Source organism: Haliotis asinina, chromosome 9 (genome assembly GCF_037392515.1).
Source record: "Haliotis asinina isolate JCU_RB_2024 chromosome 9, JCU_Hal_asi_v2, whole genome shotgun sequence".
Taxonomy (NCBI): Eukaryota; Metazoa; Mollusca; class Gastropoda; order Lepetellida; family Haliotidae; genus Haliotis; species Haliotis asinina.
The window spans coordinates 12,153,172-12,179,106 of NC_090288.1; the positions used below are offsets into that span (position 1 = coordinate 12,153,172).

General features: G+C 39.1%; 1 protein-coding gene across 2 annotated transcripts in view; it reads left to right on the forward strand.

The window, feature by feature from the left end:
- LOC137296946 (cortactin-binding protein 2-like) overlaps nt 1-25,178 on the forward strand; it is a 74,000-nt gene extending 48,822 nt beyond the window's left edge. For both annotated transcript variants that reach the window (XM_067828861.1, XM_067828862.1), the window contains 16 exons: nt 511-741; nt 1,431-1,530; nt 2,563-2,713; nt 3,461-3,658; nt 4,307-4,424; nt 4,862-5,161; nt 5,554-5,649; nt 8,830-8,906; nt 9,103-9,189; nt 10,411-10,510; nt 11,657-11,806; nt 12,583-12,670; nt 13,116-13,412; nt 14,176-14,345; nt 15,578-15,773; nt 16,881-25,178. In XM_067828861.1, the coding sequence (XP_067684962.1) occupies nt 511-741; nt 1,431-1,530; nt 2,563-2,713; nt 3,461-3,658; nt 4,307-4,424; nt 4,862-5,161; nt 5,554-5,649; nt 8,830-8,906; nt 9,103-9,189; nt 10,411-10,510; nt 11,657-11,806; nt 12,583-12,670; nt 13,116-13,412; nt 14,176-14,345; nt 15,578-15,773; nt 16,881-17,487 (2,966 nt within the window). In that variant the 3' untranslated portion in view covers nt 17,488-25,178. The remainder of the gene's footprint in view (nt 1-510; nt 742-1,430; nt 1,531-2,562; nt 2,714-3,460; nt 3,659-4,306; nt 4,425-4,861; nt 5,162-5,553; nt 5,650-8,829; nt 8,907-9,102; nt 9,190-10,410; nt 10,511-11,656; nt 11,807-12,582; nt 12,671-13,115; nt 13,413-14,175; nt 14,346-15,577; nt 15,774-16,880) is intronic.
- The last annotated feature ends 757 nt before the right edge of the window (nt 25,179-25,935 follow it).

Consider the following 25,935-nt stretch of genomic DNA (forward strand, 5'->3'; position numbering starts at 1 on the left):
CAGTCCTCAAATCCCTAATCAGTTTTTGAAATGTGTGTGAAACTCAGTTATGATTGATTTCACAAATTACGGATTTTCCAGGATAATCAGTATTTATTGCAACCTGCTCAGAAGTCGACATTCAGGTCAAGGTCTGCAGTAAATGACTGAAAGAATTCCCATTTATCCAAAATATCCAAAATATATTTTTTACAAATTTAGAATATATGAAAACAAAAAATAACTGATTTTTGACAAAATCCCAATATTTTAATGATTTGTCCAGAGGGATTAAATAATAGACAAATCCTGATTAACATGCTGTAGACAATTCAGTTGTGCTTATAAATTTATCAATGTGGTAAATGCTGTCTGGCGGTTTCATGTTGTAAGATAACTGAAATATATCACAGCACCAACAAACTCACTCACTCCTCACAGTAAATGATGCAGTTGCTTATAAACCAGAGATGATGTTCATGGAATATTTTGCCAAGATGTCTCATGATCTGTTGCATTTTTTGTCTGCAGGTGAAGCAAGTCCGAGTGATTCATTTAGTCTAGTGTTGCCAGTATCTGCCCCCTCCCTATCCTCTACCTGTTCTGTTGACCTCGTTAAAAACTCTCCTGTACACAAACATGCTGCATGTGGTGACCTTGACCTTCTCAAAACGCTTATAGTAGAACGAGATGCTGATGTGAATTTACCGATGAAGGATGGAACGACCCCTATTCACTGCACTGCCGAAGGGGGACATGAATGTAAGTGATTTGGCCATGTTTTCTATGTTACATGTTAATGTTATTATTGTGTGTATCATCTCAAGTACTTGAGATGTGCCTACTTGAATACATATTGCCGCACATTTGGAAGATACCAGTATATTTTTCTTAAAACATGGATCTCTTCATCTTCTCTGAAAAGTTGAGAATAGTGGTTTCTCAAGGAGAATTGCCTTTACAAACTTTGCATCTGTTTCCTGTGATTTAAGTAGCCAAAACACTACAAGTGAATCTTTTCAGTTATAGAAAATTACCAAAAAAAAAAAGTATTTGCAACATGTTTTTTACATAATGTGTCTTTTACATCATCATTTGTCACCATAGCAACATCCAGCAAAATTGATTTAGTGGAGCTGCACAAGGTTTTCTTGTCCCACTGAAAATGTGGGTTCGATTCCCAAAATGGGTGCAATGTGTGAAGCCCATTTCTGGTGTCTTCCTCCATAATATCGTTGAAATATTAGTAAAAGTGGCGTAAAATCAAACTCACAGACTCTGGCAAAGTACTGTTTTTGAGGAAAGCTGTGAAGAAACTGTTCTTACTGCAAATTAATCCTTTGTAATCACTGCTGATTGTGGAACGAGGTGAATTTGAACCTGTAAGGTACTGACAGTGTGTTACTTGATGACTTGTCAGTTTATACAATAAAGAGTCACTATTGTTACAGATTGTTTACAGTTTCTGTTGGACAAAGGAGGTAACCCAAATGCTCTCCGGGATGACCTCCTGAGTCCAGTACACCTGGCCTCTGCAAATGGTCATAGTAGGTAAGTGAAGGTCACAAAACTTGTGGACTTAATTGCCCAGAAAGGACTGAAAAGTAGAAAATGTATTTATCATCCAAAACTTCCACAGGAGATATCGCTTATGTGAGATCAGATAATACCTCTTGTGAGATATGGCTTTGACAGCAGATTTTGCACAATGCCCTGACAATGCTATGACGCCAATGCTATGTCATAGTTGCACTGTGCATCTAGTGCCAGTGCTGTGTTCAGAGATGTACATTTTTCATTGAAAACTAATTAAGAATGATTTTGGATGATAAATAGAATCTCACCCTCGTGTCTACTGATATCAATTATATCAACACGTGTTGACAAAGGTAAAAATATCCTCGGCAAGCCTCAGATGTTTGCTTTGCTTTATTAACTTGTGTTGATATATTTGATGTCAGTAGACACTTGGGCGAGATTCTGTATGAATTTGTGATGTAATATGTTTCTTATTAGCCCAAAATGTAATTTCACCATATCATGAGAACAAACTGAAGGAAAAACAAAGAAAGATCTATGAATAGTTGAACTAAACTGATGGCAGTATGTTGAGATACGGTTTAGAATAACAAATATGTTATCTAAAATAACCATCGTTTTGAAAACTTTTCCCTGGCATCTTTATCTTCTGCCGTAATTTTTATGTCTGTCATCCAACATGTGTTTGTGCATCATTCTTCTCCATAATCCTGTTGCCAGGCCGTGTTATACTTAAAGACCTTAATATAGGGTGAGTCATGGTTGCTGCCTGGTGCTTGGCATGGTCGACTCAGAGTCCATATAATCTGTCTGAGTGGGGTATTCTTGATTAATCTCAGTGAGCTAGTGCTATAAAACCAGCTTAAGTCAGTGCTAGTATAAACAGCCCTATGTACAAAAGCATGCAAGTCATCATATGAGCAAAGTGTTCTTAAGTGCAATGTTAAACCCCATTTCCCATGATCCTGTTGTGCTGTCCCATCACCAAAGATGATGATGATGATGATGATGATGATGATGATGATGATGATGATGTTTTTTCAGCTGCCTGAAACTTCTTCTGGACAAAGCTGCAGTGGTGAACATTGGCAATCAGACCAATGAGACACCACTTCACCTTGCTGCCACCAGGGGGCATGCCGAATGTTGCCGTCTGCTGCTGGAACACGGAGCCCGGCCATTGGTCACAAACATGGTGAGTTCTTATACACACGCACCCAGGCACGCAGGCAGGCACGCATGCAGGCACCCCCGCACGGACGCACACAAATAAAGATTCCACAGCTCATGCCAGGATTACTTTTGCTGCATTTAATAAAGGCATCACTCTAATGGAAGACAGAATGCATTTCTTTGATCAGAAGCGTTAATATGAGACATTCAGCTTTACAATTGTAGCCTAAATGATTGATTCCAAATGCAGGGGAATCATTTATTTTAGTCAGTATTTTTTATGAAAAGCAGTGGGGAGACATGTACAACCATTCTCACTCTCTCACTCACTCACTTACTCACATTGTGGAAATCAATGAGACAAAATGGTAATTTCTTTAGGTCAGTTTTCAGGGTGTAAATTTAGTCAGGAAGGTATTTAATCCAGATGACTTCGCAGAATGGTACTTCTTGGATTAGCAGGTGCTCTGTATGTTAAATTTGAACCCAAATGCCAGGACAAGTTTGATAACTGAGAGTTTGCTCTCAGTTTTCTCTCTTCATCCTAAAGACACAGGTTTTATTCTCCAGAAGTGTAAAATGTGTGGTGCCCAGTTCTTGTGTCAAACAGTCTGATTTTTCTGGAATATTGCTGAAAATGTTGTTTTATTGAAGCATATTTCATTCGTTCAAGAAGAGGATTGGGCACAAGTCATCCACTCACTCACATCCAAAGTTTAAAGTCCTAGAACGCAGATATTAATGGTTGGCATGTTGTGTTGTTTTGCAGTCTGGACTGACGCCGCTCCACACTGCTGTGATTGGCAGCCATATTGACTGTCTTAGGCATATCCTTCACCACAGTATTAAACGCCAGGGTGTCATGACTGACCTGGATGAGCAGACAGAATCTCTCCAACATGTGGTCAGCATGGCTGACAAGGGTGGCTGGACATTGGCTCATATGGCGGCCTGCCTGGAAAAAGAGGTCAGTCATGTGTGTTCACAGTGTATAGGATTAAAATCAGGTTTCCATAGTTTGAAAAATAGGGATACAGTCATAGTCGAAATGCTATGCACACTTAGCAACAATTTTAAAGATTTTGGTCGCCATTTTTGTTTTTCAGTTATGAGGGTCAAAAACACTTTCTTCTGCTTGTTATCCTACTTTCCATGATCAGCACCCTTTAAATGGGTCCATACCAAGCCTTTAAAAAACAATGCCTCAACATCTTTTAGTCTTTGTCCAGAAATGGACTTAGTCTAAGTATTATGTATCTTATCATGTGTTTGGTTGGTCAGAATACTGGTCTAGATGTTGGTTAGTTTTGGTTTTTGGTGAAGCGAGGGGCAATGGGGTTTCCTCATGGTTGAAACATTTGCTCATAACAGAGAAGAATCGGGTTCGATTCCCTACATGGGTCTAGAATGCTAAGTGTGGCATAAACTCACTTCTTTTCCGACAGTGAGCCCATTTCCGGTGTACCACGCCACTGCTGAAAAATCACCCACTTTTGGAGATGATTGTATTCATCATACTTACCGCCCCTTCTTAAATAAATGTGTGTTCTGTGTTCTTACACTGGCTATATGTTCTATTTTGTATGTCTGCACTCACACTGTATGTCTGTTCTAGGACTGTTTGCAATTGCTGATGGAACATACAAACCTTGACCTGGAGAAGAAGGACCGCCTTGGCAGGTCGGCCTTCAGTGTGGCGTCAAAGCTGTGCAAGGAATATCTCAACCAAACAGGTAAGCTGGTAGTTAATTAGCTCAGGTCCACAAAGTGTTTTTTAGCGCTATGACATACATGAGCCATGGAAGATATATCATAATGATTGATACAAAATGCTTTGTAGATAGGGACCATGGTGCATGTCTGCTGATAACCTTCAAGTCATATTGTATTCCTCAAGTCTGAATAGTATGTTTCAAAAGAGAGGAGCCCAATATTCAAAGTTAAACATCAATGTATCATGGCCTATACAAAATATCGTATTGCCATATACAGCAATTTAAAACTTTATATCGATGCACTGTATCGGTGGCCCATTGATCAAAATGGCTGCCCATGGATCGATGCATCAATACATATCGATGATTCATCTCAACCACAACCAGCACACATAGTTAGCAATCTTACTTGCTCAGCCACCACTTTTATTTGCTGCTGTTTCGTTTTCACCCAGGTTCCAACAATAACCACATAATCTCAGTCACCGTGGAGCTTCATATCCCCAAGATGACCCCTTCAGAGAGTGAACCTGACAGCCATCATCATTACGTGATTGGGACATTGGAGGTGACGCCGTTCCTCAACTGGTGCACGCTGGAGGAAAAGTGTTGTAGTCTGCTGGAGTCATATTATGTCACGCTGGACACGGGTCTGCGTACTCGCAAGATCAACCGTCTGGAGCCCGAGTCCCCCACAGACAACTCAGGCTACACTCTGGGTCTTGGGACATCCAGTATAAAACATTTCAAAATTAGTAAGTATTAACTGAATCAGGTTTAGATGTACTTGAAAACACTTAGAGCCAAGCCAGATCACATGTGCACTTGTTGCAATGTGGCTGCCTCTTGATGCTTGATGCTATGGATTTGAAGAAATATAGTATCTTATGGACTATCATGACTTTTAAGATGGAAAGCAAGTCGTCAACCCATGATGTAAGAGGTGACTAATTGGATCGGGTGGACATGCTCACTGATCTAGTTGACATGTCAGCATATCCCATTGGGGAATATCGATGCTCATGATGTTGATCATTGGATTGTCTGGTCAGGACTCGATTATTTACAGACCACCATCATAGCCCTGAAATATTGCAGAGGACACTTTTTAACAAAATTCAAACATTAAGATAACAAAAATTTTCAGGCTACTACGAGTGGACCCCAGGGAGCACATCTGACAAGCTGCCATATGAGATAGTGAGCAACAACATGTCCAACACCCTAAGTATTACACTCAACAGTAAGTACACTACTAGTACCTCATGAATTTCTTTGTCATAGGCCTAAATGCCCTTCAAAGATTTAGAGAAGACCCGGGTTCAATTCCCAACATTGGTATAATGTGTGAAGCCCATTTCTGGTGTTCCCCACCATGATATTGCTGAAAAAGTTGCTAAAAGAGTGTTTAAAAATAAACTAAACTCACTCGCTCACTCCTGCATCCATCCTTTACATTTTGCAGATTTCTGCTTCATATAAAAACAGGGGAGGTGGGGTAGCTTAGTGGTTCAAGCATTTGTTCATCACGTTGAAGACTCGGTTTCGACTCCCCACATGGGTACAATGTGTAAAACCCATATTTTTCCTTATCCTGACTCATGTTTATTGCTTATCTCCTCTTCCCTGACGATAGTAGTGGAATACCTGAAATCCCATGAAGTTCCCTTCTAAAAAGAAGCGGTCATAAAGCAGACTGTCAGCTGACCGACCATGCTTGTCACTCTCTTCTTATCGCCGGTCGAGGGCGGCTGGAGTTACCTGGAGTATCCACTACGGCGATAGGATTTTCAACTATTTCGGTCCTTGAACTATATTTATGTCATATGTGGTATTTGGTTTATGTATATGTAGCACAATTTGTGTATTTGTGATTATTGTGTGTTGATATAGCATGTATTTCGTCCACCGAAACTTAGACTTTATTTACAATGTAAATAACGGCTGTCAGCGGTTGACCCGCTTTTAGTTTCTCCGGCGTGTAAGCCCTTATGTTCTTCCACTATTTGCTTTGAATTTTACAGAAATTTATCTGTTTCAGAATTTATTGGATAAATTTGTTCTTTTCACAGGCGTGCGAGGGACAGGCAACGTCGAATTACCTTAGTCATGTCTAACTAGATGATTTAGATTCGGGTAACTGTTTTTTCATTAACTGCTGAATTTCATGCAAGTTACCAATCAGGCGTGTCCCTGAGGATATACCTTGGGTCCAGCGAGTCGTCCCCAAGACCACAGAAGAGTACTTCATCAGGAGCAGGGCCATCGCCATCGTCTAGATCACAATCGTCATCTGCAACGAAGTCGTCGCAGAATCAACATTCTTCGACGAAGAAGTCCTGTGGTGACGAGATCGTCCCTCTACAAGAATGACATATTTACGAAGAGCCGCCGTTGATGCTACACCTCGAGCAACGTAGCCCTCCATCAGAGCACCAGATGTAGACGAGGCATACAAGATCATCAGCAGTCACCGCAACAATCTTACAAGATAGACGACATTCGGACGGGCTCGATTTAGAGCCATCAACGAGATTGTCATCTCAAGTTCAGCAATCCTGCGAAGGAGGAAGAGTGAATGATCCTGTCAACTTTCGTCACTGAGAAGGATCAGCAGTTTATGTCCGAACACCTTGTCTCAACCACTGTGGGACTGAATCTACTTCCTCAACAAGATTGAAGGGGTAACATGGATGATCGCCCAAGACTTCAGAGAAGTCATGATGATCAAGTCCATCGACACCTTGACAATGGTGCTCAAGCAGACAAGTCGGCATTACGCTAAATAGTCCAAGTTCTCCAGAATCCAGAGAATGAGAGATAAGAAGTTTAATACTGGAGCGTGCAGGAGGTACACATTGAAGATCAGGGTCGGAATGTCTGGAGTTTTCCACCCTCAGCCGTTTCCATACAACCGTCTCCAGTGGGTGAATGTCTTGAACTCTACTGGAAGAAGGGGCGGTGGGGTAGTGTAGTGGTTAAGGTGTTCACTCGTCACGCCGAAGACCCGGGTTCGATTCCCCACATGGGTACAATGTGTGAGATGACTTCGAGATGACTGCAACATACCACTGCAAACTACACCTCCGATCACAAGAGATGACGGTATTATCTTTGGTGGAAAAATTCCAACACATTCGCGTTTCCCCCTCCAGTGCTGCTACAAAGATTCATCAAGAAAATCAGACAGCTGTTCAACATTATCTACATTCTACATACTTTGCAGGTCTTAGCTCAGTCGTCACCATGGAAACGGGAACCAGGCTGACCAAAGTACCCGAGCTACTTGCCTTACTACACTCCTTCAAGTTGGAGGATCAACAGCATGGGATCTAAACATCGTACTTCAACATCTCACAAGTGATGCGTGCAAACCGCTTGATCGGACCTCATTTGAACTGCTAATTCAGAAGATGCTATTTTTTACTTGCCTTAGCTACAGCTGCATGCATGTCAGAAATTCATGCTCTAGACTTCAACCGCATGAGCTGTGAAGCAAATCGAAGTCAGAGCCTTGGCCTCTACACTAGTGCTACATGGGAATTGCTCACTATCAACTATGATTTGAAACTATGAACTATATTTTCAAAGTCAAACATGGTGTTTGCCAACCATTGTCTACGAGACACAGCCATGGAGGACGTCTCTGGCATTCACCAGTTTTGACCTCTTGTCGTTGAGTTGACGCTGAGTTCACTCACCCGTTTATCACGTGACTTGTGGAAGCCAGACGCTTTGTGGAGCATAATGGTGGAAAGTCAATGCGCACGTCTTAGACAGACTAGCATGATTGATTAGGACCCTGTACTAGTAATGAAGATACTTGTACATGAAGAGGTATTGCAACTAGTCTTGATTACAACATCTTGACATTTAGTTGCATCAGAAACTAGCAGGACGCTAGTTACTTCGATGTCACCACATTCCAGTCAATGAAGTCTTCTGCTGAAGACAAGTTGGGCTGGATGTGATCCCCCCCAGAATCTACAATGAATATTAGGAGAGCGGGACTGAATTATCGCCATTACAAGTTCCCATTTGGGAGGGTGGGGGTTGGGGTGGAGGAATTATTGGACATCATTTTGATAGCCAGCAGAATCCAGCATGGCCTGACACACCGCCATTCCATCGGATTCTGTAAGCAGTAAGCATGAGTCAGGATAGAGAAAAATATGTAATTTTCTGAATAAAGATGATATTTTATACTTTTACGTCCCTTTCTTTTAGAATGGAACTTCAAGGGATTTCAGGTGTTCCACTACCTTCACCAGGGAAGAGGAGATAAGCAATAAGCCCTGTCCCTGTCTGTGATATCGCTGGAATGTTGCTAAAAAGAGACGTAAAACTAAACTCACTCACTCAAACAGAACATCCATAAGATATGTTCTTTCTTGATCGTAATGTGTCTCTGTTGTTTTGGCAGGCAGTGAGGACACCTCTGTGTCTGTGGCGTTTGACACTCTGTACCCGCTCAGCACCATTAGGAACTATCTTCGATTGGTAAGCTGTTCCTTTTGATTAGTTGGCTTTTTATTTCAAACTGACCTGTAAATAATTGAGTCATGATTATCAGTATATGAAATAAGGCTGTGTTGTAAACATTAAAGAACTTGTAAACCCATACCATATGTTACATAACCATCCAACTTCAAAATGCCCATCAAGCGTTTGATGTAAGTTATCTCCCCTGTTTCAGTTGGAGCAGTACAAAAGCGTTGTGTTCTACGGACCAGCAGGCAGTGGCAAATCCTACCTCACAGAACGACTGGCACAGTGCCTAGCGGTAAGCCGGGACTGACATCCTTTGTAAGTCAAGGATTGATCAAGGAATTCAGATACATGTATGCTTGTCTAAATGTGACACCTAGTGGAACTCAAGAAAATTCATGTCGCTTGACATCAAACCTCAGATGTTCACACACATGGGCAGCAAATCATTGGTTGAGGAATTCTAAGACTTGTTAGTGATATATGCAGACATACATGTGTATCATTTGTTTCATGTGGGGACCCAGTCTCGAATGTGGTATAGAAGAAGAAGAAACAAAAATAATGAAAAGAAAATTATTTTGAGTAACAGTTTTTGAAATTCAAGGGGTCCTGGATCCACGGGTGATATAAAAACGAGTTCCGTCCATCCGTCTGTCACACTTTCTCCTAAACTATTAATGATAGCTTAACCAAACTTGGTAAACATGCCATGCATGATCCTTAGATGTCCTTTTAGGGGTTAGACCCAGGTATGAGGTGTATTTTGTGTTATTTCCATGAAATAATGACTTAGGCTGTGGCTATCAGGATGTTATCTTGTCCTGAGCACATCCCCCAAACGTGAGCTTTATCAAACTAGGTACACATGTTCACCATGATCCATAGATGTATCTTTTAGGGGTTACACCAGTGTATGGATTTTATTTTTTGTGGTGTCAATGACAAGAAGTTTGACTGAAATTGGTGATTGTTTTTCTTTTCTGGAGCAGAACTGTTTTAATCTGAATTTGGCAGTAGTGTAAAACCTTACAATAGTATCCTTCCACTCTGCCTGAAACACACCAAGACATTAGACTTGCAATCATAACAAGTAGACATATTCATGAAGGGTATTTTGCCATTGTGGGGATATTGATGACTTAGTCTACTTGTTTGTCTTTCTATTCCTACGGTAGTCTTAATACAAAAATCACTTGTGCAATTGGGCCCAAAGATCCTCAAATATGTATCTGATATCTTACAGTAGTAACAGACTATGTGCTGACTCTAAGAGGGTGATAATTGCTAGAAGAATGTTTGGCAGTGGTGTAGCCTAGTGGTTGCCGTGTTAGCTTGTCACGAGAAAAAACAGGTTCAATTCCCCAAGTGTACATTGAGTGAAGCCCATGGTGTCCCTGTGATTTTTCGGGAATATTGTTTACAGCGGGATAAAACTCAAGTAGTTTAATAGAAAAGCGTGAGTTGGCCGGTATCAAGTACATCAGGGATTATATATGCTGCTTGTCTTCCTCAGACTAGTGAACGTGCGGCTGGACGGGAACCACAGATCCTCTCACTGTCACTCCAGTCTGGATTTTCAAACGCAGACTTTATCTCATTTCTCAAACAATCAGGTATGTGAAACACAAGAAATCTGAGGGGTCATTGTAATTTTGGGGCAGTTGGATAGGCTAGTGGTGAAAGTGTTAGATCATGCTGAAGACCCGGGTTCAATTCCCCACATGGGTACTGTATGTGAAAACCATTTCTAATGTCCCCTGCCGTGATATTGCTGGAATGTTGCTAAAGCCGAGTAAAACAGTTCTGACTAATTATGAGTTTAGAACTAAGACAGTCATATGATGTCTAACAGCATTTAGAACATGTTGTATATGACCATGGTGTGTTATGGATAAATTTTAAAGAATTAAGAGATTTATCCATAAAAGATTTTGGTCATAAGACAGTCATAATTCAAAATTTTAACATCTGTCTGTCATGTGACTTTCCACAGCCATAGTTTGATACAATGGCATAATGAAAATTAGTGTGCCTGAGGAAACGTTTAAGTGTGTCTGTTATTCATGATATACCCAGTGCTATTCCTGCTAGTGGCAACATTTACAGACTGCATTGTTAAAGTGGAATGATTTCAAATGCTATTTCCCGTGATATATCACTTCCAAATGGTGTACATGGCGCATGCCACAACAGGGAGTAAACACTTGCTGAAAATAGTGTTTTTGTCAATATTCAAGGATGTCAGCTTGCCGAAATATTGCGAATGGTAACCATGTCATCAGAAAGCCCTAAGCATACATACAAGACAAATATCTGTTTTATGTGGATTTTCGGTTGTTGAGAAATTAGTGGTCAGTGACCAGGCAATGTTGCAAGTCTCGCCAAACCGTCAGAAAGCCCTAAGCATACATACAAGACAAATATCTGTTTTATGTGGATTTTCGGTTGTTGAGAAATCAGTGTCAGTGACCAGGCAATGTTGCAAGTCTCGCCAAACCGTAGACAGGTGTTTGTTAAATCCATTCAGCAGTCTTGCATTTGACGTTCATAGGTCACTCGAAGGTTAGCTGAAGTGACCTTTTACTGGTTTATTTTTAAGAAACGAGTAAGTATAGCAGTGTAAGAAATAAAACCTAGTCTAAGTTTACAAAGAGTGTTGAAAGATTTTCTTGAAATGATGTAACCTGAATAATGATCACAGCTGCTTGTTCAGAATTGTTCCAAGCCCATGTGTCCTGAATATGACCTGTATATTGCAGGTTGTATCCTGCCTGTCCAGCAGTCAACTGACAAGCACTCACCCATCTTGCTGCTTGAGAACATGGAGAAAGTCAACATAGCTCAGCTGTTTGGGAAGCTCCTTGATCCTATAGAATACCGAGGGAAGGCATATGCGTTTACACTTAAAGGTAGGTGTACCTGTGACGATGCTGGTTAGAATTGGTCTTCAGCAATCCATGCTTATTGTAAGAGCCAACAGAGGGTTCGTGTGGTTGACACAAGACATCATATCTCTGTTGAGTAGATCGATGCTTGTGACCTTCATCATGATGTGACCCGTGAAGGTCCGGGGTAGCAACCCATGCTTGCCATAAAAGGGACTATGCTTGTTGTAAGAGGCGAGTAGTAGGACCAGGTGGTCAGACTCGCTGACTTGGTTGACACATGTCATCAGTTCCCAATTGCGCTGGTCTCAACTTGATTATTTACAGACTGCAGCCATATTGCTGAGTGCAACGTAAAACTAAACTCACTCACTCATCATGATGTCCAGACTCGATTAATTACAGACCACCATCATATAGCTGGAATATTGTAATTAAACAAACAAAATGGCAACTCTTAATGTTGTACCTTTACCTCCAAAACTACAATATTGTAGTGATTGTCACATGGATTTGCATTCAGTTTTAAGGAGATGAAAGGATTGGTTGGCTCAGAGTTAATACACAGGGACTTTGTTCAACATGGCTACACAGCTAGTGTCTGGACAGTGTACATGCATGTACATTGTGATGTTAAAATGCTTTATTCTTAAATTTGACATTGAACTTTTTTTTCTCATCTCACTTCAAATTTTTACAATGTTTTAAGATGAGTTTTAAGTCATCTTAAAAGTTGACCGAAAATTCTGCCATTCGTCATTTCTTCTGATTTGTATTTTTGACACACTGTTTGGCTGTAGATGGCTCCATCAGTGACATTGACGATGACAGTGACAGCTACTACTTGCCAGACAACTTCTACCTTCTTGCCACCATGAACAGAACAAGGTATCATCTTCTATATCATCAAAAAAAACAATAACATAATCACTGTAACAAAAACATTGTGTTCTTCATAATAGAAAAATTGAAACATTCATGCAGAATTTCTGACTTCTGTCATCTGAATACAAACATATTTCCTGCCAAGTTGCATCCTAAGGTTGCAGTGATTGGAGTCTTGTCTTGAGGACTAGTCTGAACATTGTTTCAGAGAATGGAGCTAGTGTTGCTTAAACAGTACAAAATATTGTCTTCTTTATCTTTCAGTCAGTTTTGTTCTGTTTCAATTTGTGGCCAAATGGATCCTTTGAGAAGACATATAGCTCACACTTGGTTGTAGTCAATAGGGAGCACAATCATTAGACATTAGCTGTCCTCAGAACAGTGAAGTAGCCTCGGGCTTGTAGACAATTACAGATTTTGATGACTCCTCTTATCCGTTTGTCCTCAGATCAACTGGCCTTGAACTGTGCATTCAACAACGATTCCGCTGGATTCACTTTCGCCTAGACTCGGAGCCATTCCGCAACCATCTTGCCCGTTACATTCACCGTCGCCTCCTCCACCTGTATGGGGGGCAGTTGCCCTCACCCGACAAGCCTGTCTTCCGCTGTGCTGAGTGGGTGATCTGCTTGTGGCAGAGACTCAATGACAGCCTCACCAAGCTGGGACTGCCTGATCTTGCCTTTGGTCCCTGTCTGTTCTTCAAGTGTCCGCTTGAGAAGCTGAGCCAGGAGGCTGTGCTGCAGTAAGTTCTTTCTGGCAAATGTTTTTATTGTGGTTGATGGGTAGCATAGAAATATTTATAATAGTCTGACCCATGAGGGTCCAAGTTAGAATTTGTCTTCAACAAGCCATGCTTGTCGTAAGAGGCAACTGACATTATTAGGTGATTAGGCTGACTATCTTGACTCACTCATGTCATTGTGTCCCAGTTGCATAGATCAGTGCTCATGCTGTAAATCACAAGATTGTCTGGTTTGACTTGATTATTAACACACCACCGTCATACAGCTGAACGAGTGCTTCATCAAACAAAGAAAAGCAAACAAAATGTTAACAATTATTGGAGGTTTGAGTGCAGTATGCACAAAGTAAATACAAGTAATTTATTGGAGATCCGTACTCATTATCTGTCTACATTTGCAAAAATTAAACCCATGCTTATAACTTTTGTCATGGTGGTAAATAATATTAATAACAATAATAAGTTATTATTAACCTCCCACATCAAAAATGGGTAGCTTAGTGGTTAAATTGTTGGCACATCGTGCTGGAGCCCTGGGTACGATTCATGGGTATATAGTATGAAGCCCATTTGTGGTGTTCCCCGCCGTGACATTGCTAAAATATTGCTGAACACCACATAAAACCCAACTCACTCACTGAGACACCACTATGTGACATAAATCTGACATTGAGCACTGCCCTCCACATCATATCAAGAATTATGTTTTTATGTAAAAGATTCTGCCTGCTCCTAGTTTTCTTGATATTGTCTAATGTTCTAGGTGGGTCAAGGACACATGGAATGAGTTGATTGCGCCGCAGGTCCGCGATGCCGTCAAGCGAGGTACAGGCAGCGAGACAGCCTCTGATGGTCAGCAGAAAGTAGCCAATACAGCTCTCTACGTCCTTGTCCAGAGGTCAGTCGTCCTTGGCTGTCCCCTGACTGGAAAAGGTTAGAGTCTGAATCATGTTTATTAAAGATGTTATACATACATATATTTTGCATTTTTAATGTGCCAGATCTGTCAAGGGCTCACGTTCAAAATCACATGTTATTATCTCCGTCTATGGATTTGTATCTGGTCAATATTTTTTCTCAGCGTTCTGAGGAGTATACAACCCAAGCTGCCTGAAAGGCACCATGGTCCTAATATACAAAGATTCTTGTAACATTTCTCTGAAAGCATGTAGCGTTTTTGTAAACCCTTAAGTATATCATAAAATTATGAATGTCGTAGAGCTACAAACATTTTATGTATCAGGACCCAGAAGGTTTTAACATTACCACCCATCCCAAGAGGTATCAGTTCCAAGCTACGCAAACAGAGGCATATCTTGAATGAAGTCATTTGGTGAGGGAGACAAATGTTCTTGTCTTCAGTTTTCATTAGAATCTCCCTGAGGAGTATACAACCCAGAGACTTGAAACATTCATATCTTATCCCACTCATTCACAGCTGGGGAAACACAGGCATGGTTTGGACCTGCGTTCTTATGCTGGTTGAAAATGATTGACTATTACTTAAGATTAAAATAAGCTTTTAGATTGCTATGTCTGTCTCTAATGTGAAGCTCATGACATTATGAAGCAGATTAGCCAGTTAGTACCAAAAGTTAATTTCAGAAGTGATTGAGGGATCAGTTTTACTGTATCCAGGCTGCATCAGTGTAGATAAAATATTGCCATTGGAGGTAATTTTCACTGGCAAGTTGCACCCAATGCATCAGGTAAGGCTAAATTTAAAAAAAGTGAAATGTTTCTCGTGCATCAGCACATCATTTTTATTTCTACATGTAACAATTTTTGTTGCCATTTTGGAAAAAATAGTTTTGATTTGGGAGTGTCCTGATCATTTGTCCTCTGTAAGAATGAACGTCTGTAAGAACGAGTTTGACTGAATCTACTACTCATTATAATGTGCTAAACTTTCCAAGCTGTATTTCTGAGAAAAAAATGAAAATGTGTTCCTCCCACATCACAATATTTCTGTGAAAAATTTAAAAAAAGAAGGTTCGACAGACCTTGTCACTTTCGGAAAAAATGTGCCCAAGAAACATTTAATCTTTTTTATGCAGCCTAATATATTGACTGTAAGAGCAGGGAGAACAATTACTTGTCTGACTTGTCTATAAGCGGAATCAAATGAAGTCGAGGCGTTATGAGATTAATGACTCTCTTTCCAGACAAGGAGGTTTACATGAGCGGTTTCAGTGGCAGCAATGAGCTGGACATTCCTCTCAAGATTGAGAAAAGACGTTCCTTTGGGAGTCAAGTGAATGGCAAAGAACAGAAGCAAGGGGAAGATAACTCTGCCAAGGACAAAGAGTCTCGTGTGGAGATTATTACAAGCACAGGGGTCCGGCTCCGGAACAAAAACAGGTCTGACATGTAAACTGATACTTAAGACCTCATTCACTACCTCCTACAGAGATGACTAATCCTACAATTTGATCAAAGTCTCCATGAAATTTAGCCTCAAACTGCTATAGGGCTACACTAGAAACCCAGTGACGTATAAGAAATTTTTTTCAAATCGGATATACAGGTGTTGACATTTTTTGTCGATAAAATACATTTTCAGATTTCACTTACTTTCCATTCATCAAATTTAATGACATGAACTGGGATCATTGCTAGTAACATACTTTAAACAAAATTGTCAACCAGAAATCTGATGCTGATTTCAATACCTTTGCAATTTGACCCACTTATCGTATACTGGCGGAAAATGAGCATCCTGTTGGAGTGATTTAACCGTGTGATGTTTCCATAAGATTATACGAAACTGGTATGACTCAAATCAACAGTGATTTTCACAGATAATAATTTAAATGATGTAGTTGAGTACTTACTAATTTTGTGGTCAAGCTACTAATTCTGATCCTTGAAACCACTATTTGCAACCCTTTGGAGCATCTCTGCTCACAGACCATGAAGATCTGTGTGAGAACTAGTCCTCAGCAACCCATGTTAGTTGTACGAGGTGAGTAGCGTTGTTGGGCGGTCAGGCTCGCTGACTTGGATGATGTATGTTATTGTCGCAGTTGCACAGATTTATGCTTGTGGTGTCAGTCATTGGATTGTGTGGTCCAGAGTCAAGTATTTTGACTCGCCAGTACATTCCATTGGTGGGTAATAATGGTTTATTTTTTTAACATTGCACTCAGCAATATTCCGGCTATGTAGCGGCAACATGTAAATAATCAAGTCTGGACCAGACAATCTAGTGATCAAAATATGAGCATTGATCTACACAGTTAGGACATGATGACATGGCCATCTGAACCCATTAGTCACCGTTTTGCAACAAGCATGGGTTCCTGGAGACCAGATCTAACACAGATCTTCACAGGTCTGTATCTTATGTTGATTCATCTGTATTTAATTCACGTCCACCAAAAGACCTCTACCTTTAATTGCTGATTGCTTATCACATTGACGTATTTGTCCTCAGAAAATATAAGACAAGGAAAATTCTTTTTACAGAAATGTTGAGGAATTGGTTGAGACTGGCCTCAGCAACAGCAAGCGACGGAGTCTTTCAGAATCATGTGTAGACCAAGCCTCACGTCTTGCAGAGGAGAGCCTTGAAGCAGACCCTCTCGCCTCACAACCTAAGATGCCCAAACTCGAGATCCGATCGCCGACCCTGATGGCGTTCTCACAGTCCAGTTCCTCACCCAGTTTTGACCACTCATCAAACCATAGTTCAGGCAGGGTTAGCCCCCTTTTCTCTGGACAGAGACAGCAGTTCAGTTCCCCTATGGCATCCAAGAAGTCAAGATCATCTGAAAACATATCCTCCAATACTATTTATAGCTATGCAGCGAAACGACGATCAGCGAGTCCTTTCTCCTTTTCTCTTACTACGCCCACATCAAGTCTGAATTCCTTTAAATTTTTAGAAGTGACAAGTCCACGATCCCCATCAAGTCCATCTTTGGACTCGTCTCCAGAACCAGTTGTGTTTAGAGGAAATCGGAAAGAGAAAAGTTCCAAGGTCAAGAGTCCAAGCAAAACCAGAGACAGTAATACTGAAAAACACACAGGCAATGGCATCGCTCATTCAAAACATAAGAAACGTTCAAGTTGAAGGAGTAAATATTTATTTATTGGTTTTCTTTCCTGAAATTTTGATAATGAATGATAATTTATTGGCAAACTTGTTAAGTTTTATGTAATTATTAATTCAGAATTGGGCCCAGTTGCACAAAGCTAACTTAGCTTTAAACTGATCTTAAAGCATTGGAGTTAACATGGACTCATTACATTCATTGTGCTAAGATCCTTTTACATATTTGTTGTAACGTAACTGTAGGCCTGCCCACTTGTCCATATTAAAATTATTTAACATATTTAAAATATTTAACATTTATTAAAAGAATGATATTTAGGATTGATAATTTTCTATGTAAAACGGCTGTAACATATTTCGAAGTTAGTGTGCTATGTTGTCACAAATCATTAAAATTTGTAAAATGTGCACTTTTTACAATCAGTAAATAAAATGCAGAGACATTCCATTCACCTTGAATACAGGTCGTAAAAGAATTCAGTTCTCTGCTTTTGTAACTTATGACAGTGATAGATTGACTAATGTAACATTAGATAACGACGATGCTTAATGATTCCAAAGTAGACATCCTTGAACGTATTTCCCATTTCCATTCGTTCCTGAAAACGATTTTGAGCTGTTCGGGAACTTTTTCATGACATCATGGGAGGTGTATATGTCACTTTTTCGAAGCATTAAGCATATTCAAACATAGCATCAGTTTTGACGTCTCTACAAATCAGTCAGATACAGGACACTCTCTATATTCAAGACAATTTCATTTTAATGAGATATTCCTTGGCTGGTAATCAAGAGCATCTCTGTCTGAGGATGAAATATTCCATTCATCACCAGAAACTGTGGTTACCATCTTCCTCAAACTGACAGATTACCTTTACTATATCTACAGAAAGGTAATTTAAAAAGGTAGGAACAGTTTGGGTGTGGCTTTTCATTGAAGAGCTTACAATGCATCTCATTTACCGTCTTCCCCATCTGTCTTCGCATTACACAGGACTATGTGTTCCTGAGGAACAGAAGGAGTTCTTGTTTCTGACAATCCTATTCCCCAGAAGCTTATTGGGGTATACTGTATCTGTGTTTGACCTTGTGATGGCTTTGCATCTGTGCGTGCATGTTGTTGTGTTTATTGACTGGAGATCCTCATTCCTGGTTGCCTGAATTTCTTGGTTGTTGTCATTTTCACTTTGAGACCAGCCACTTCCGAGATCTGACCCATGGAGGTCTGGGTTAGAATTGGTCTTCATGAAACCTTGCATGTAGGTGACAAACAAGACTGGGTGGTTAGGTTCACAGACCTGGCAGATAGGCGTCATTGTATCCCAGTGCTCATTACAGTCACTGGACAAACAAAGACTCTAGCTCTGTGAGAACAAACAGGGGCAATGAGTTCAATCAAGTTCATGATTCTTACAAATTTACAAAAAAACAAACAACACAGACTTAAACTAGGTGTGTTTCAAATTTCACGCAGCCTAATGTTATTTTAATTTTCAGGTGTCTGAAAAGTTAATTTGGTAAATTCTGGTTAATTTGTTGCAATATTCCTGCTACAGAACAGCAGTTTGTAAATATTTGAGACTCAGACATTTATCTACACAAATGGCATATCCTGATATGCATGGGTTGCTGAAGATCAATTCTAACCGAGGTTTGAGATTATGTGGGTATAGAGAAATTTTAGTAGATAACTATTGTAAACGGGGTAGCATATTGTTACTTTGATCTTGAATCAGTAAGGCTACTTTCTTGAATACTTGTTGTGATTAAAAGTGACAACTGAGAGAAAAATCGTGGGTTTTTTTTTTTATGTATTTGGGATGTCATGTCTGTATTGCAGGTTTCAGGAAACAAAAATGAAAGGGCTGTGATCACAATTTATACAAGTATATTTCTATTTTCAGTTTGTTTTATGCCCAGACAAGGTGTGGCTAGATGCACTCTCAGGTCACCTGGGGGTAATGTTTGTTTCTGATCTCTGAGTGTAAATGAATCCTGTGTTGTTGTGAATTTACTTGTGTGTTAGTGCTATTGTTTTACCTATCTGATTCCCATGTGTCTTACTATTGTAAAACTTCAGGCCCAGTGTAGTGAAACCTATTACGCTGGTTTTGTTTTAGTGCTTGACTGTCTGAAGTGTGTGCTATGAAGTATGACTGGAGTTTCAGAGTGGGCAGAACCATTTACTGGTTTTGGTTTGTTTTGGGTTAAAAAAAAAAAATCTTAATGTAATTTTTCAAATTTTCAAGAAACTTTTTCTGAGAATCAAGTAATTTGATTCAGTGGTGTTTTTTAATTTTTATTTCTATTGATAGTGATAACCATAAATGAGTAATTTTCTTACTGCTGACTTTTTCCTTTGAAATATTTTGCCTGTTGGCTTTTAATGTTCAATATAAAAAAACATCTACCAAAGCAATGTGAAGGTTTATACTTTTAAACTGACTAAGGCAAGCTGGAATTATGATAACTGGGGTATTGTTTTGGTTGAGAATCTTCTTTTTAAGTTAATTATTGTTTCACAACAAAAATTAAATGCCTTTAAGAGATATCTTCCAAGTGTTCAAATGATCTTTATCCAGAACTCAGGAGCTACATGCACTAATGGTAGCAGGTGCATCAGGTTTTTTCCAAGTTTAATTTATTTTTACCAGAAATAAATACTAATTCTTGAATTATTTTTATACCCCTTAGCTTACCTTTTTAATATCAACCCTTTTTAATATGCTGTTTTCTATTTTGAATTTATAAAAAAGAAAGGAATAGAAATTTGAAGTCGATAGCCCTTGTATGTTGTGAATACCTCTTGCATATTACTGACTCAGCAAAAATTATTTCTCACTGACCATTTCTCTCACTACAGTTTAATTTGATAACAAAATCAGAAATGATACATAATTACATCTACATATTTGTTTTAGTTATGCATTATTTGGCTTTGATCTCATGGTTGTCATTACAAGCAGTTTTTCTGAGCCAGTAGGATTGAATGTTGGATAAAGAAACTTTTTCGGTGTTTAGGCCAAAGCAATTATTTCTTTTTTTATGGATTTTTGTCCTCAAAAAACCAAAAGGCACAGGATTTCACTTGTGAACACTAAAAGCTTTTTCCTTTTGACAATTTATGAAATGTAAACAAGGGAGGAAAAATTTGTTTTTGAAAATTGTAAGTATATATTTTGGGTCAAAAACAACAATCCAAAACAACATTAGGCCTTTATTTTTGAGCAGGAAAAAAAAATGTTTTATTTTTTTCCCGTTGAAAAAATAAGACCGTCGGATTCTTAAAACAAGAAGTAAAATTAGTCTTGCCTTAATAAACTGTGTTCAAGGCATTGTTGCATTCAAATGGCAAGTTCGATTAAATTCGACACTGTTGTTAACATTCCTTTCCTGATCAATCCTGATTTTCTGTCAAGATTAACATGTACATCTTTTTGTTATTCAAAGTAAGTTGAATATGATTGGATTTCGTCTCATGTTTTAAATATACTCAAATGGTGTTTGTTTTTACATGGGTTAACTTTTGCTTCATATTTTTAAAATCTGTAGCTAGCATCACAATGTTTTTTAAATGGCAATTGCTAATGGCATTGTGTCTGTTTTTACAGAAGACACTGTTCTAGATGTCATGCTTGTTTTCTTATGCATATTATGGTTTGAATAATGACTGAAAGGTCAAGGCATCTTGAAGTAGGGTTACCACAGACTGTTCTAGAGTTACCTACCTTGGGTGTACCAGTAACCTGTGATACTGGGTGTGAATCTCAGATTAAGTTCCTGTCTTCATTACCACTATATCTTAGTCACAAACTGATACCAATGAAATGCTTTTATAAGAAGCAATAACCAAATGGTGTCGAGTTTGAATTTGGCAGTTAGAACACTGAAATAGGCAGCAAGGTCATGTAATAGGGCTGGGATGATTCACCATACATTTAAGTTTGATACAAGTATAGTATCACCGACTGCTATATCGATACACAACTTTTCTTTTCAAGAACAGTATTATCTTAAACATGACAAAGTACTTATCTGGAGAAAAATACACAAGTGTAATAGAAATACTTGCTTGTTTACAACAATAGTGTTTTTGCTATCCACAAATACCTGGAAATAATTCATTTTGAATCTTAATACTGGGTCATTCTTTCAAGGTGTATGGTTCATGACATTTTGCAGGTAAGATATCGTGACAGTGCATCATCTCAGCTCAGTCTAAGTAAACTTATTTCCTTACACTCCACCACCACCACCACTCCGTCTAACAAAACCTAGTAGAAGGTCACATCCGGTAACCAATGACCATCCAATCAAACGTGAGACGGATTTGACTGACTGATTGGTCAATCTCAAAGGTTACCTGACACGACCTCCCACTAGGTTTTGTTAGACTCAGTAGTGGAGTTTAGCGAAAAGTACTGAGGATAAGTTTACTTAGACTGCATCTCAGCCCTATCGCCAAGTGTCTTGCTGTTAGGTAAATACAGGTCATCTCCAAAGCCGCATAATGCAGCAACTTCAGAGTTGTTTTTTCAGCAGTTTTGGATGCTGAATTTGGCCTCTGACAGACCAAGATGAATCCCTGAAAACCTATTCACTAAACTGTTGTAGATACTTGTCAGTTTTGCAAGGAAGACTTTGATCTGCTGCCTGATTTGTGCAGTTAATGATGTGCCTAGTGAATGGGGCATAAAGTGCCAATGTCTTCCAAATGTTTACTGTGTATATGAATCATTCTTGAAGGTGTGTTTTGACGTTTCTAGGTGGAACTCTTGTACATGTTTATGACTGCAAGACAGGAATTGCCATCAAATGGTTTGCATAAACTAGTGGTTGTAATCTGAAGGCTACTGCTTTGAAGCAGACAGTTCTTGTGATTATGTGAAATGTTTTTGTGACTTATGCAAATATTTGTGCAAATATTTATTCACATCTGTAGTAACACATTTCAGGTAACTTCTATAAATGAACATATTTAGCCTGTTGCACGATTTAAGCAGCTTCCTTGAATAATTTGCTCTAGCAAGATTTTGAAGCTGAAAGATTGAGACTTCATAGAAATTCAACAGTAACTACTATATTTAATTACAAGGTCTGCAATCATGTTTTTCTGACAAGGGCGTAATGTTAACAGCGTTCCTTCTCATCAAGGCAACATGCACACCATTCATTCCTCCTTCAAATAATCTCAAGATGAATGTGCCTGGTACTTTACATACAGATTATCAGTGCAGAGAGAATGGCGATATTAATTTATCTCCTCAATTTTAGGTTTGCATAATTCAGCTTAGTGAATTGTTTTAATCCATCCATCACCACCAGCTGTTCAAGGCCACGAACGTTTCGAGAAGAAGGGCCCTGCCACTTACCTCAGATTAAATGCTGAGTTTTTCACACTAAATGCATATTTATATCCAATACTGTTAAGGGGTGTTGTGTAAATGCGTGTTATATTCACTATCTTACCTCTGCTAGTAAGATCCTATTTATTGTATTCAATTTCTGAATGTTAATCTATGCATGAAGCCCATAGTGTGTCATCATTTGTGATATGTAAATATGTACATAGTCATTGTACAGACGTCTCCAGGAAACACAGAAACGTAGCTACACTGATAAGTGTGAAGTAAGGAACGAGTAGCTAAAGCAATATGAAAGAATCAGATGGCTTCTTTGAGTGGCATTATTTAGAGGTTGGAGAGTAATGTAAGAACAAACTTTATGGACTCGAGTGGAATGTTAAAATCCACTCATATACTCCTGAGAAGTAGGGAAATTTATTTTTGTTTTACTATTGCAGAAATTGGGCGATTACCCAAGTCAGTGAGCGTTGATTAATGTTTTGAGTGTATCACAGCTTGCACCTCCTTACGACCATAGTTTGTACAGGAATTACTCTTGAAAGAAGATTTTTGTATGATGTGAAATTTCTATGAGAATGATTTACAAACAAACAGAAACAGCTATTAACAACCATGACTGATCAATCACTGTAGACCATTAATTTTGAAAATTGTTAAAGTCAAGAATGACATATATGGGGGATGCTACATTAAGATCCATGTACACAATCACTGTTTTCAGGGGTGGTGACAAGAGAAATCTTGGCGCGTTCATAAACTATGTGTTCGAAACTTAACACTTATGCTTTTAATGCAAATTGAAAGTTCATGTTCCCCTTTGTTTTTTTAATACCGACTCACCAAAGAAAGTTTTGTTGCATTTTGGAAAGTTGCCATTGTGGCCCATTTGGTGTCAGTTTTGTTCGTGACAAGTGTTAGATGAGCAAGCACTGAACGCGTTTGTGACAAGCAGGCGGGGCAAGTGATCTGGATGAATACGATTGGTTTTTGCACATGTAGATTGGTGATTAAGCGTGTGCAAAACATGCTGTCCATGGCATGAAATCAATACCACTACTATTGAACATGTGTCCTGTAGAGCAATTTAGTGCAGCAAAACACCATCATGACACAATTGGCATGAGGAACTTGAGCTTTGCAATATTTAGACAACCTGTTTCGGTCTTGTTTCAAATGGAATGTTCTGGAGGGCGTTCCTATATAAGCAAATTGGGGTCATTTGTCAGGTGGTGGCTTATCCAATACTTGCCAAGCAGTAGAGTTGGTGAACTGCATTGTTTGAGGGGACCGCATATTTCTTAGACTATAGGGGTTAAAAATGTTAATGATTGTGGGAAGATGCTGTTCATATTACTGGCGTAACATAGGCTTGACAGGCATGTTTCTTTGTTGGATCAAGAAAACATCCATTAGCCTGAAGGTGTTGCTTGAGATGGTCTCGTCACCTGCAGATGTTGAATGACAGAATGTCGATAAAAGGAAGTAATGAAAAATGAGTCTCAAGAAAAAGTCTGCATTAGTAATGTAATTAATATTAATGAATATCATAAGCACTACTTAATTTTCTCTGAACCTAAGTTATTGAAAAATGATTTATTTATTCCAGTATGATACATGACAAAATGAACAGATCACAACACTATCATCTGCAATAACTGCATCAATTGTCTGAGCGTGTTTCATCCAATATCCTGAATAGTCAAGCTTTTCGGTCAGCCATTGTCCAAAAAGAAGCCAGGAATAACTTATGTGAAATAGTTTTCTTCAATAACTGGACATTTGAATTAGTTTTTGCAAATAAGTGGAGAAAATGATGTTTTTATTACTATCGGATAGGAAGTTAACTACTTGGAGAACATGATGTTTTAGGTACAGGATATTTTATAAGAATTTTACTTTTTTTTGCCTATGACTTTCCCCGATCACAAGGTGGTCATGTAATTATCAGTGTTGTGTCAGTAGAAGCACTGGAGGTTATTTTGTGTATCTCCACCTAGGTAGCTGTGATATGAAATGTGTTGTATAGACAGACTGATTACATGTTAAAAGGATGTGAAATGTGTTTTTTTTGTAACAAGTTCAACCATACGGTATATATCCAAATGCAAAGCTGAAAAAGGTGTTGTAAATGTTTTCGTCAGTGGTGTGAAAGTAACGAAGGTTTGTGATCAGCAGGAGCACAAACCCAGCTGGGAATATCCAGAGCTGTATGGTGCCGGTCATGAGTGATGGTTGAATACTGAATGACAAGTGTTTGTTGACACTGGTGCTGAATTATGTGATTGGATTAACATTTGTGATCATGTCATTTTCACCCATGGAATAAAATATTGTAACAAGTAATGCATAGTTTGTTGAAAAATAAGACATTCCGTTGAAAGCCTCTAAGGCGTATATTTTCTAAGCTGTTTTAGTTGGAGATAGTCGTAAGTGACACACGCTAACTTCCGATCATCTTAGCGCGAAGAGAACTTTGATAATCTGTGCCGGAAGCTCTCGTAGTGAGTTTAGTTTTACGCCATTATGCTCAATTTTGCCCCACATGTCTGCCAAGATTTATCATGTGGTCACGTGATGTTAACAACCTTCTCAAATAATATAAATTGGATAGATTGTTGCGAATGGGTGGGATCCTTGCAATTGTGATTTTGTCAAATCGTGTGCCACAAATGGAGTCAACAGGAGCCGGACTTGTTGAATGCTATTTCGTCGGCATTGGAAGCCAGAAACACAAAGTAACTGTTAATTAGGAGAGGGGTTTATTGTTTCAAAGAACTTACTATTAGATACTTATTTACAGTTGTATGATCATGTGAGTACAATTCACCATCAAATAGTGGTGAAAGCAGGGTTTTACTAAAGTTTCGCCGCACTTTTGAGATCCATGATGCACAACACATGGAAAAGTAAATTTATGGAACACTATAACAAATCAAGTTTTGAATCTGACATTTGCGACTTGGGTTTTACATCGCTTTGCAAGAGTGAGTTTAGTTTTATGCCGCACTCAGCAATATTCCAGCTATATGGCGGCGGTCTGTAAATAATCGAGTGTGGACCAGACAATCCAGTGACCAACAACATGAGCATCGACCTGCGC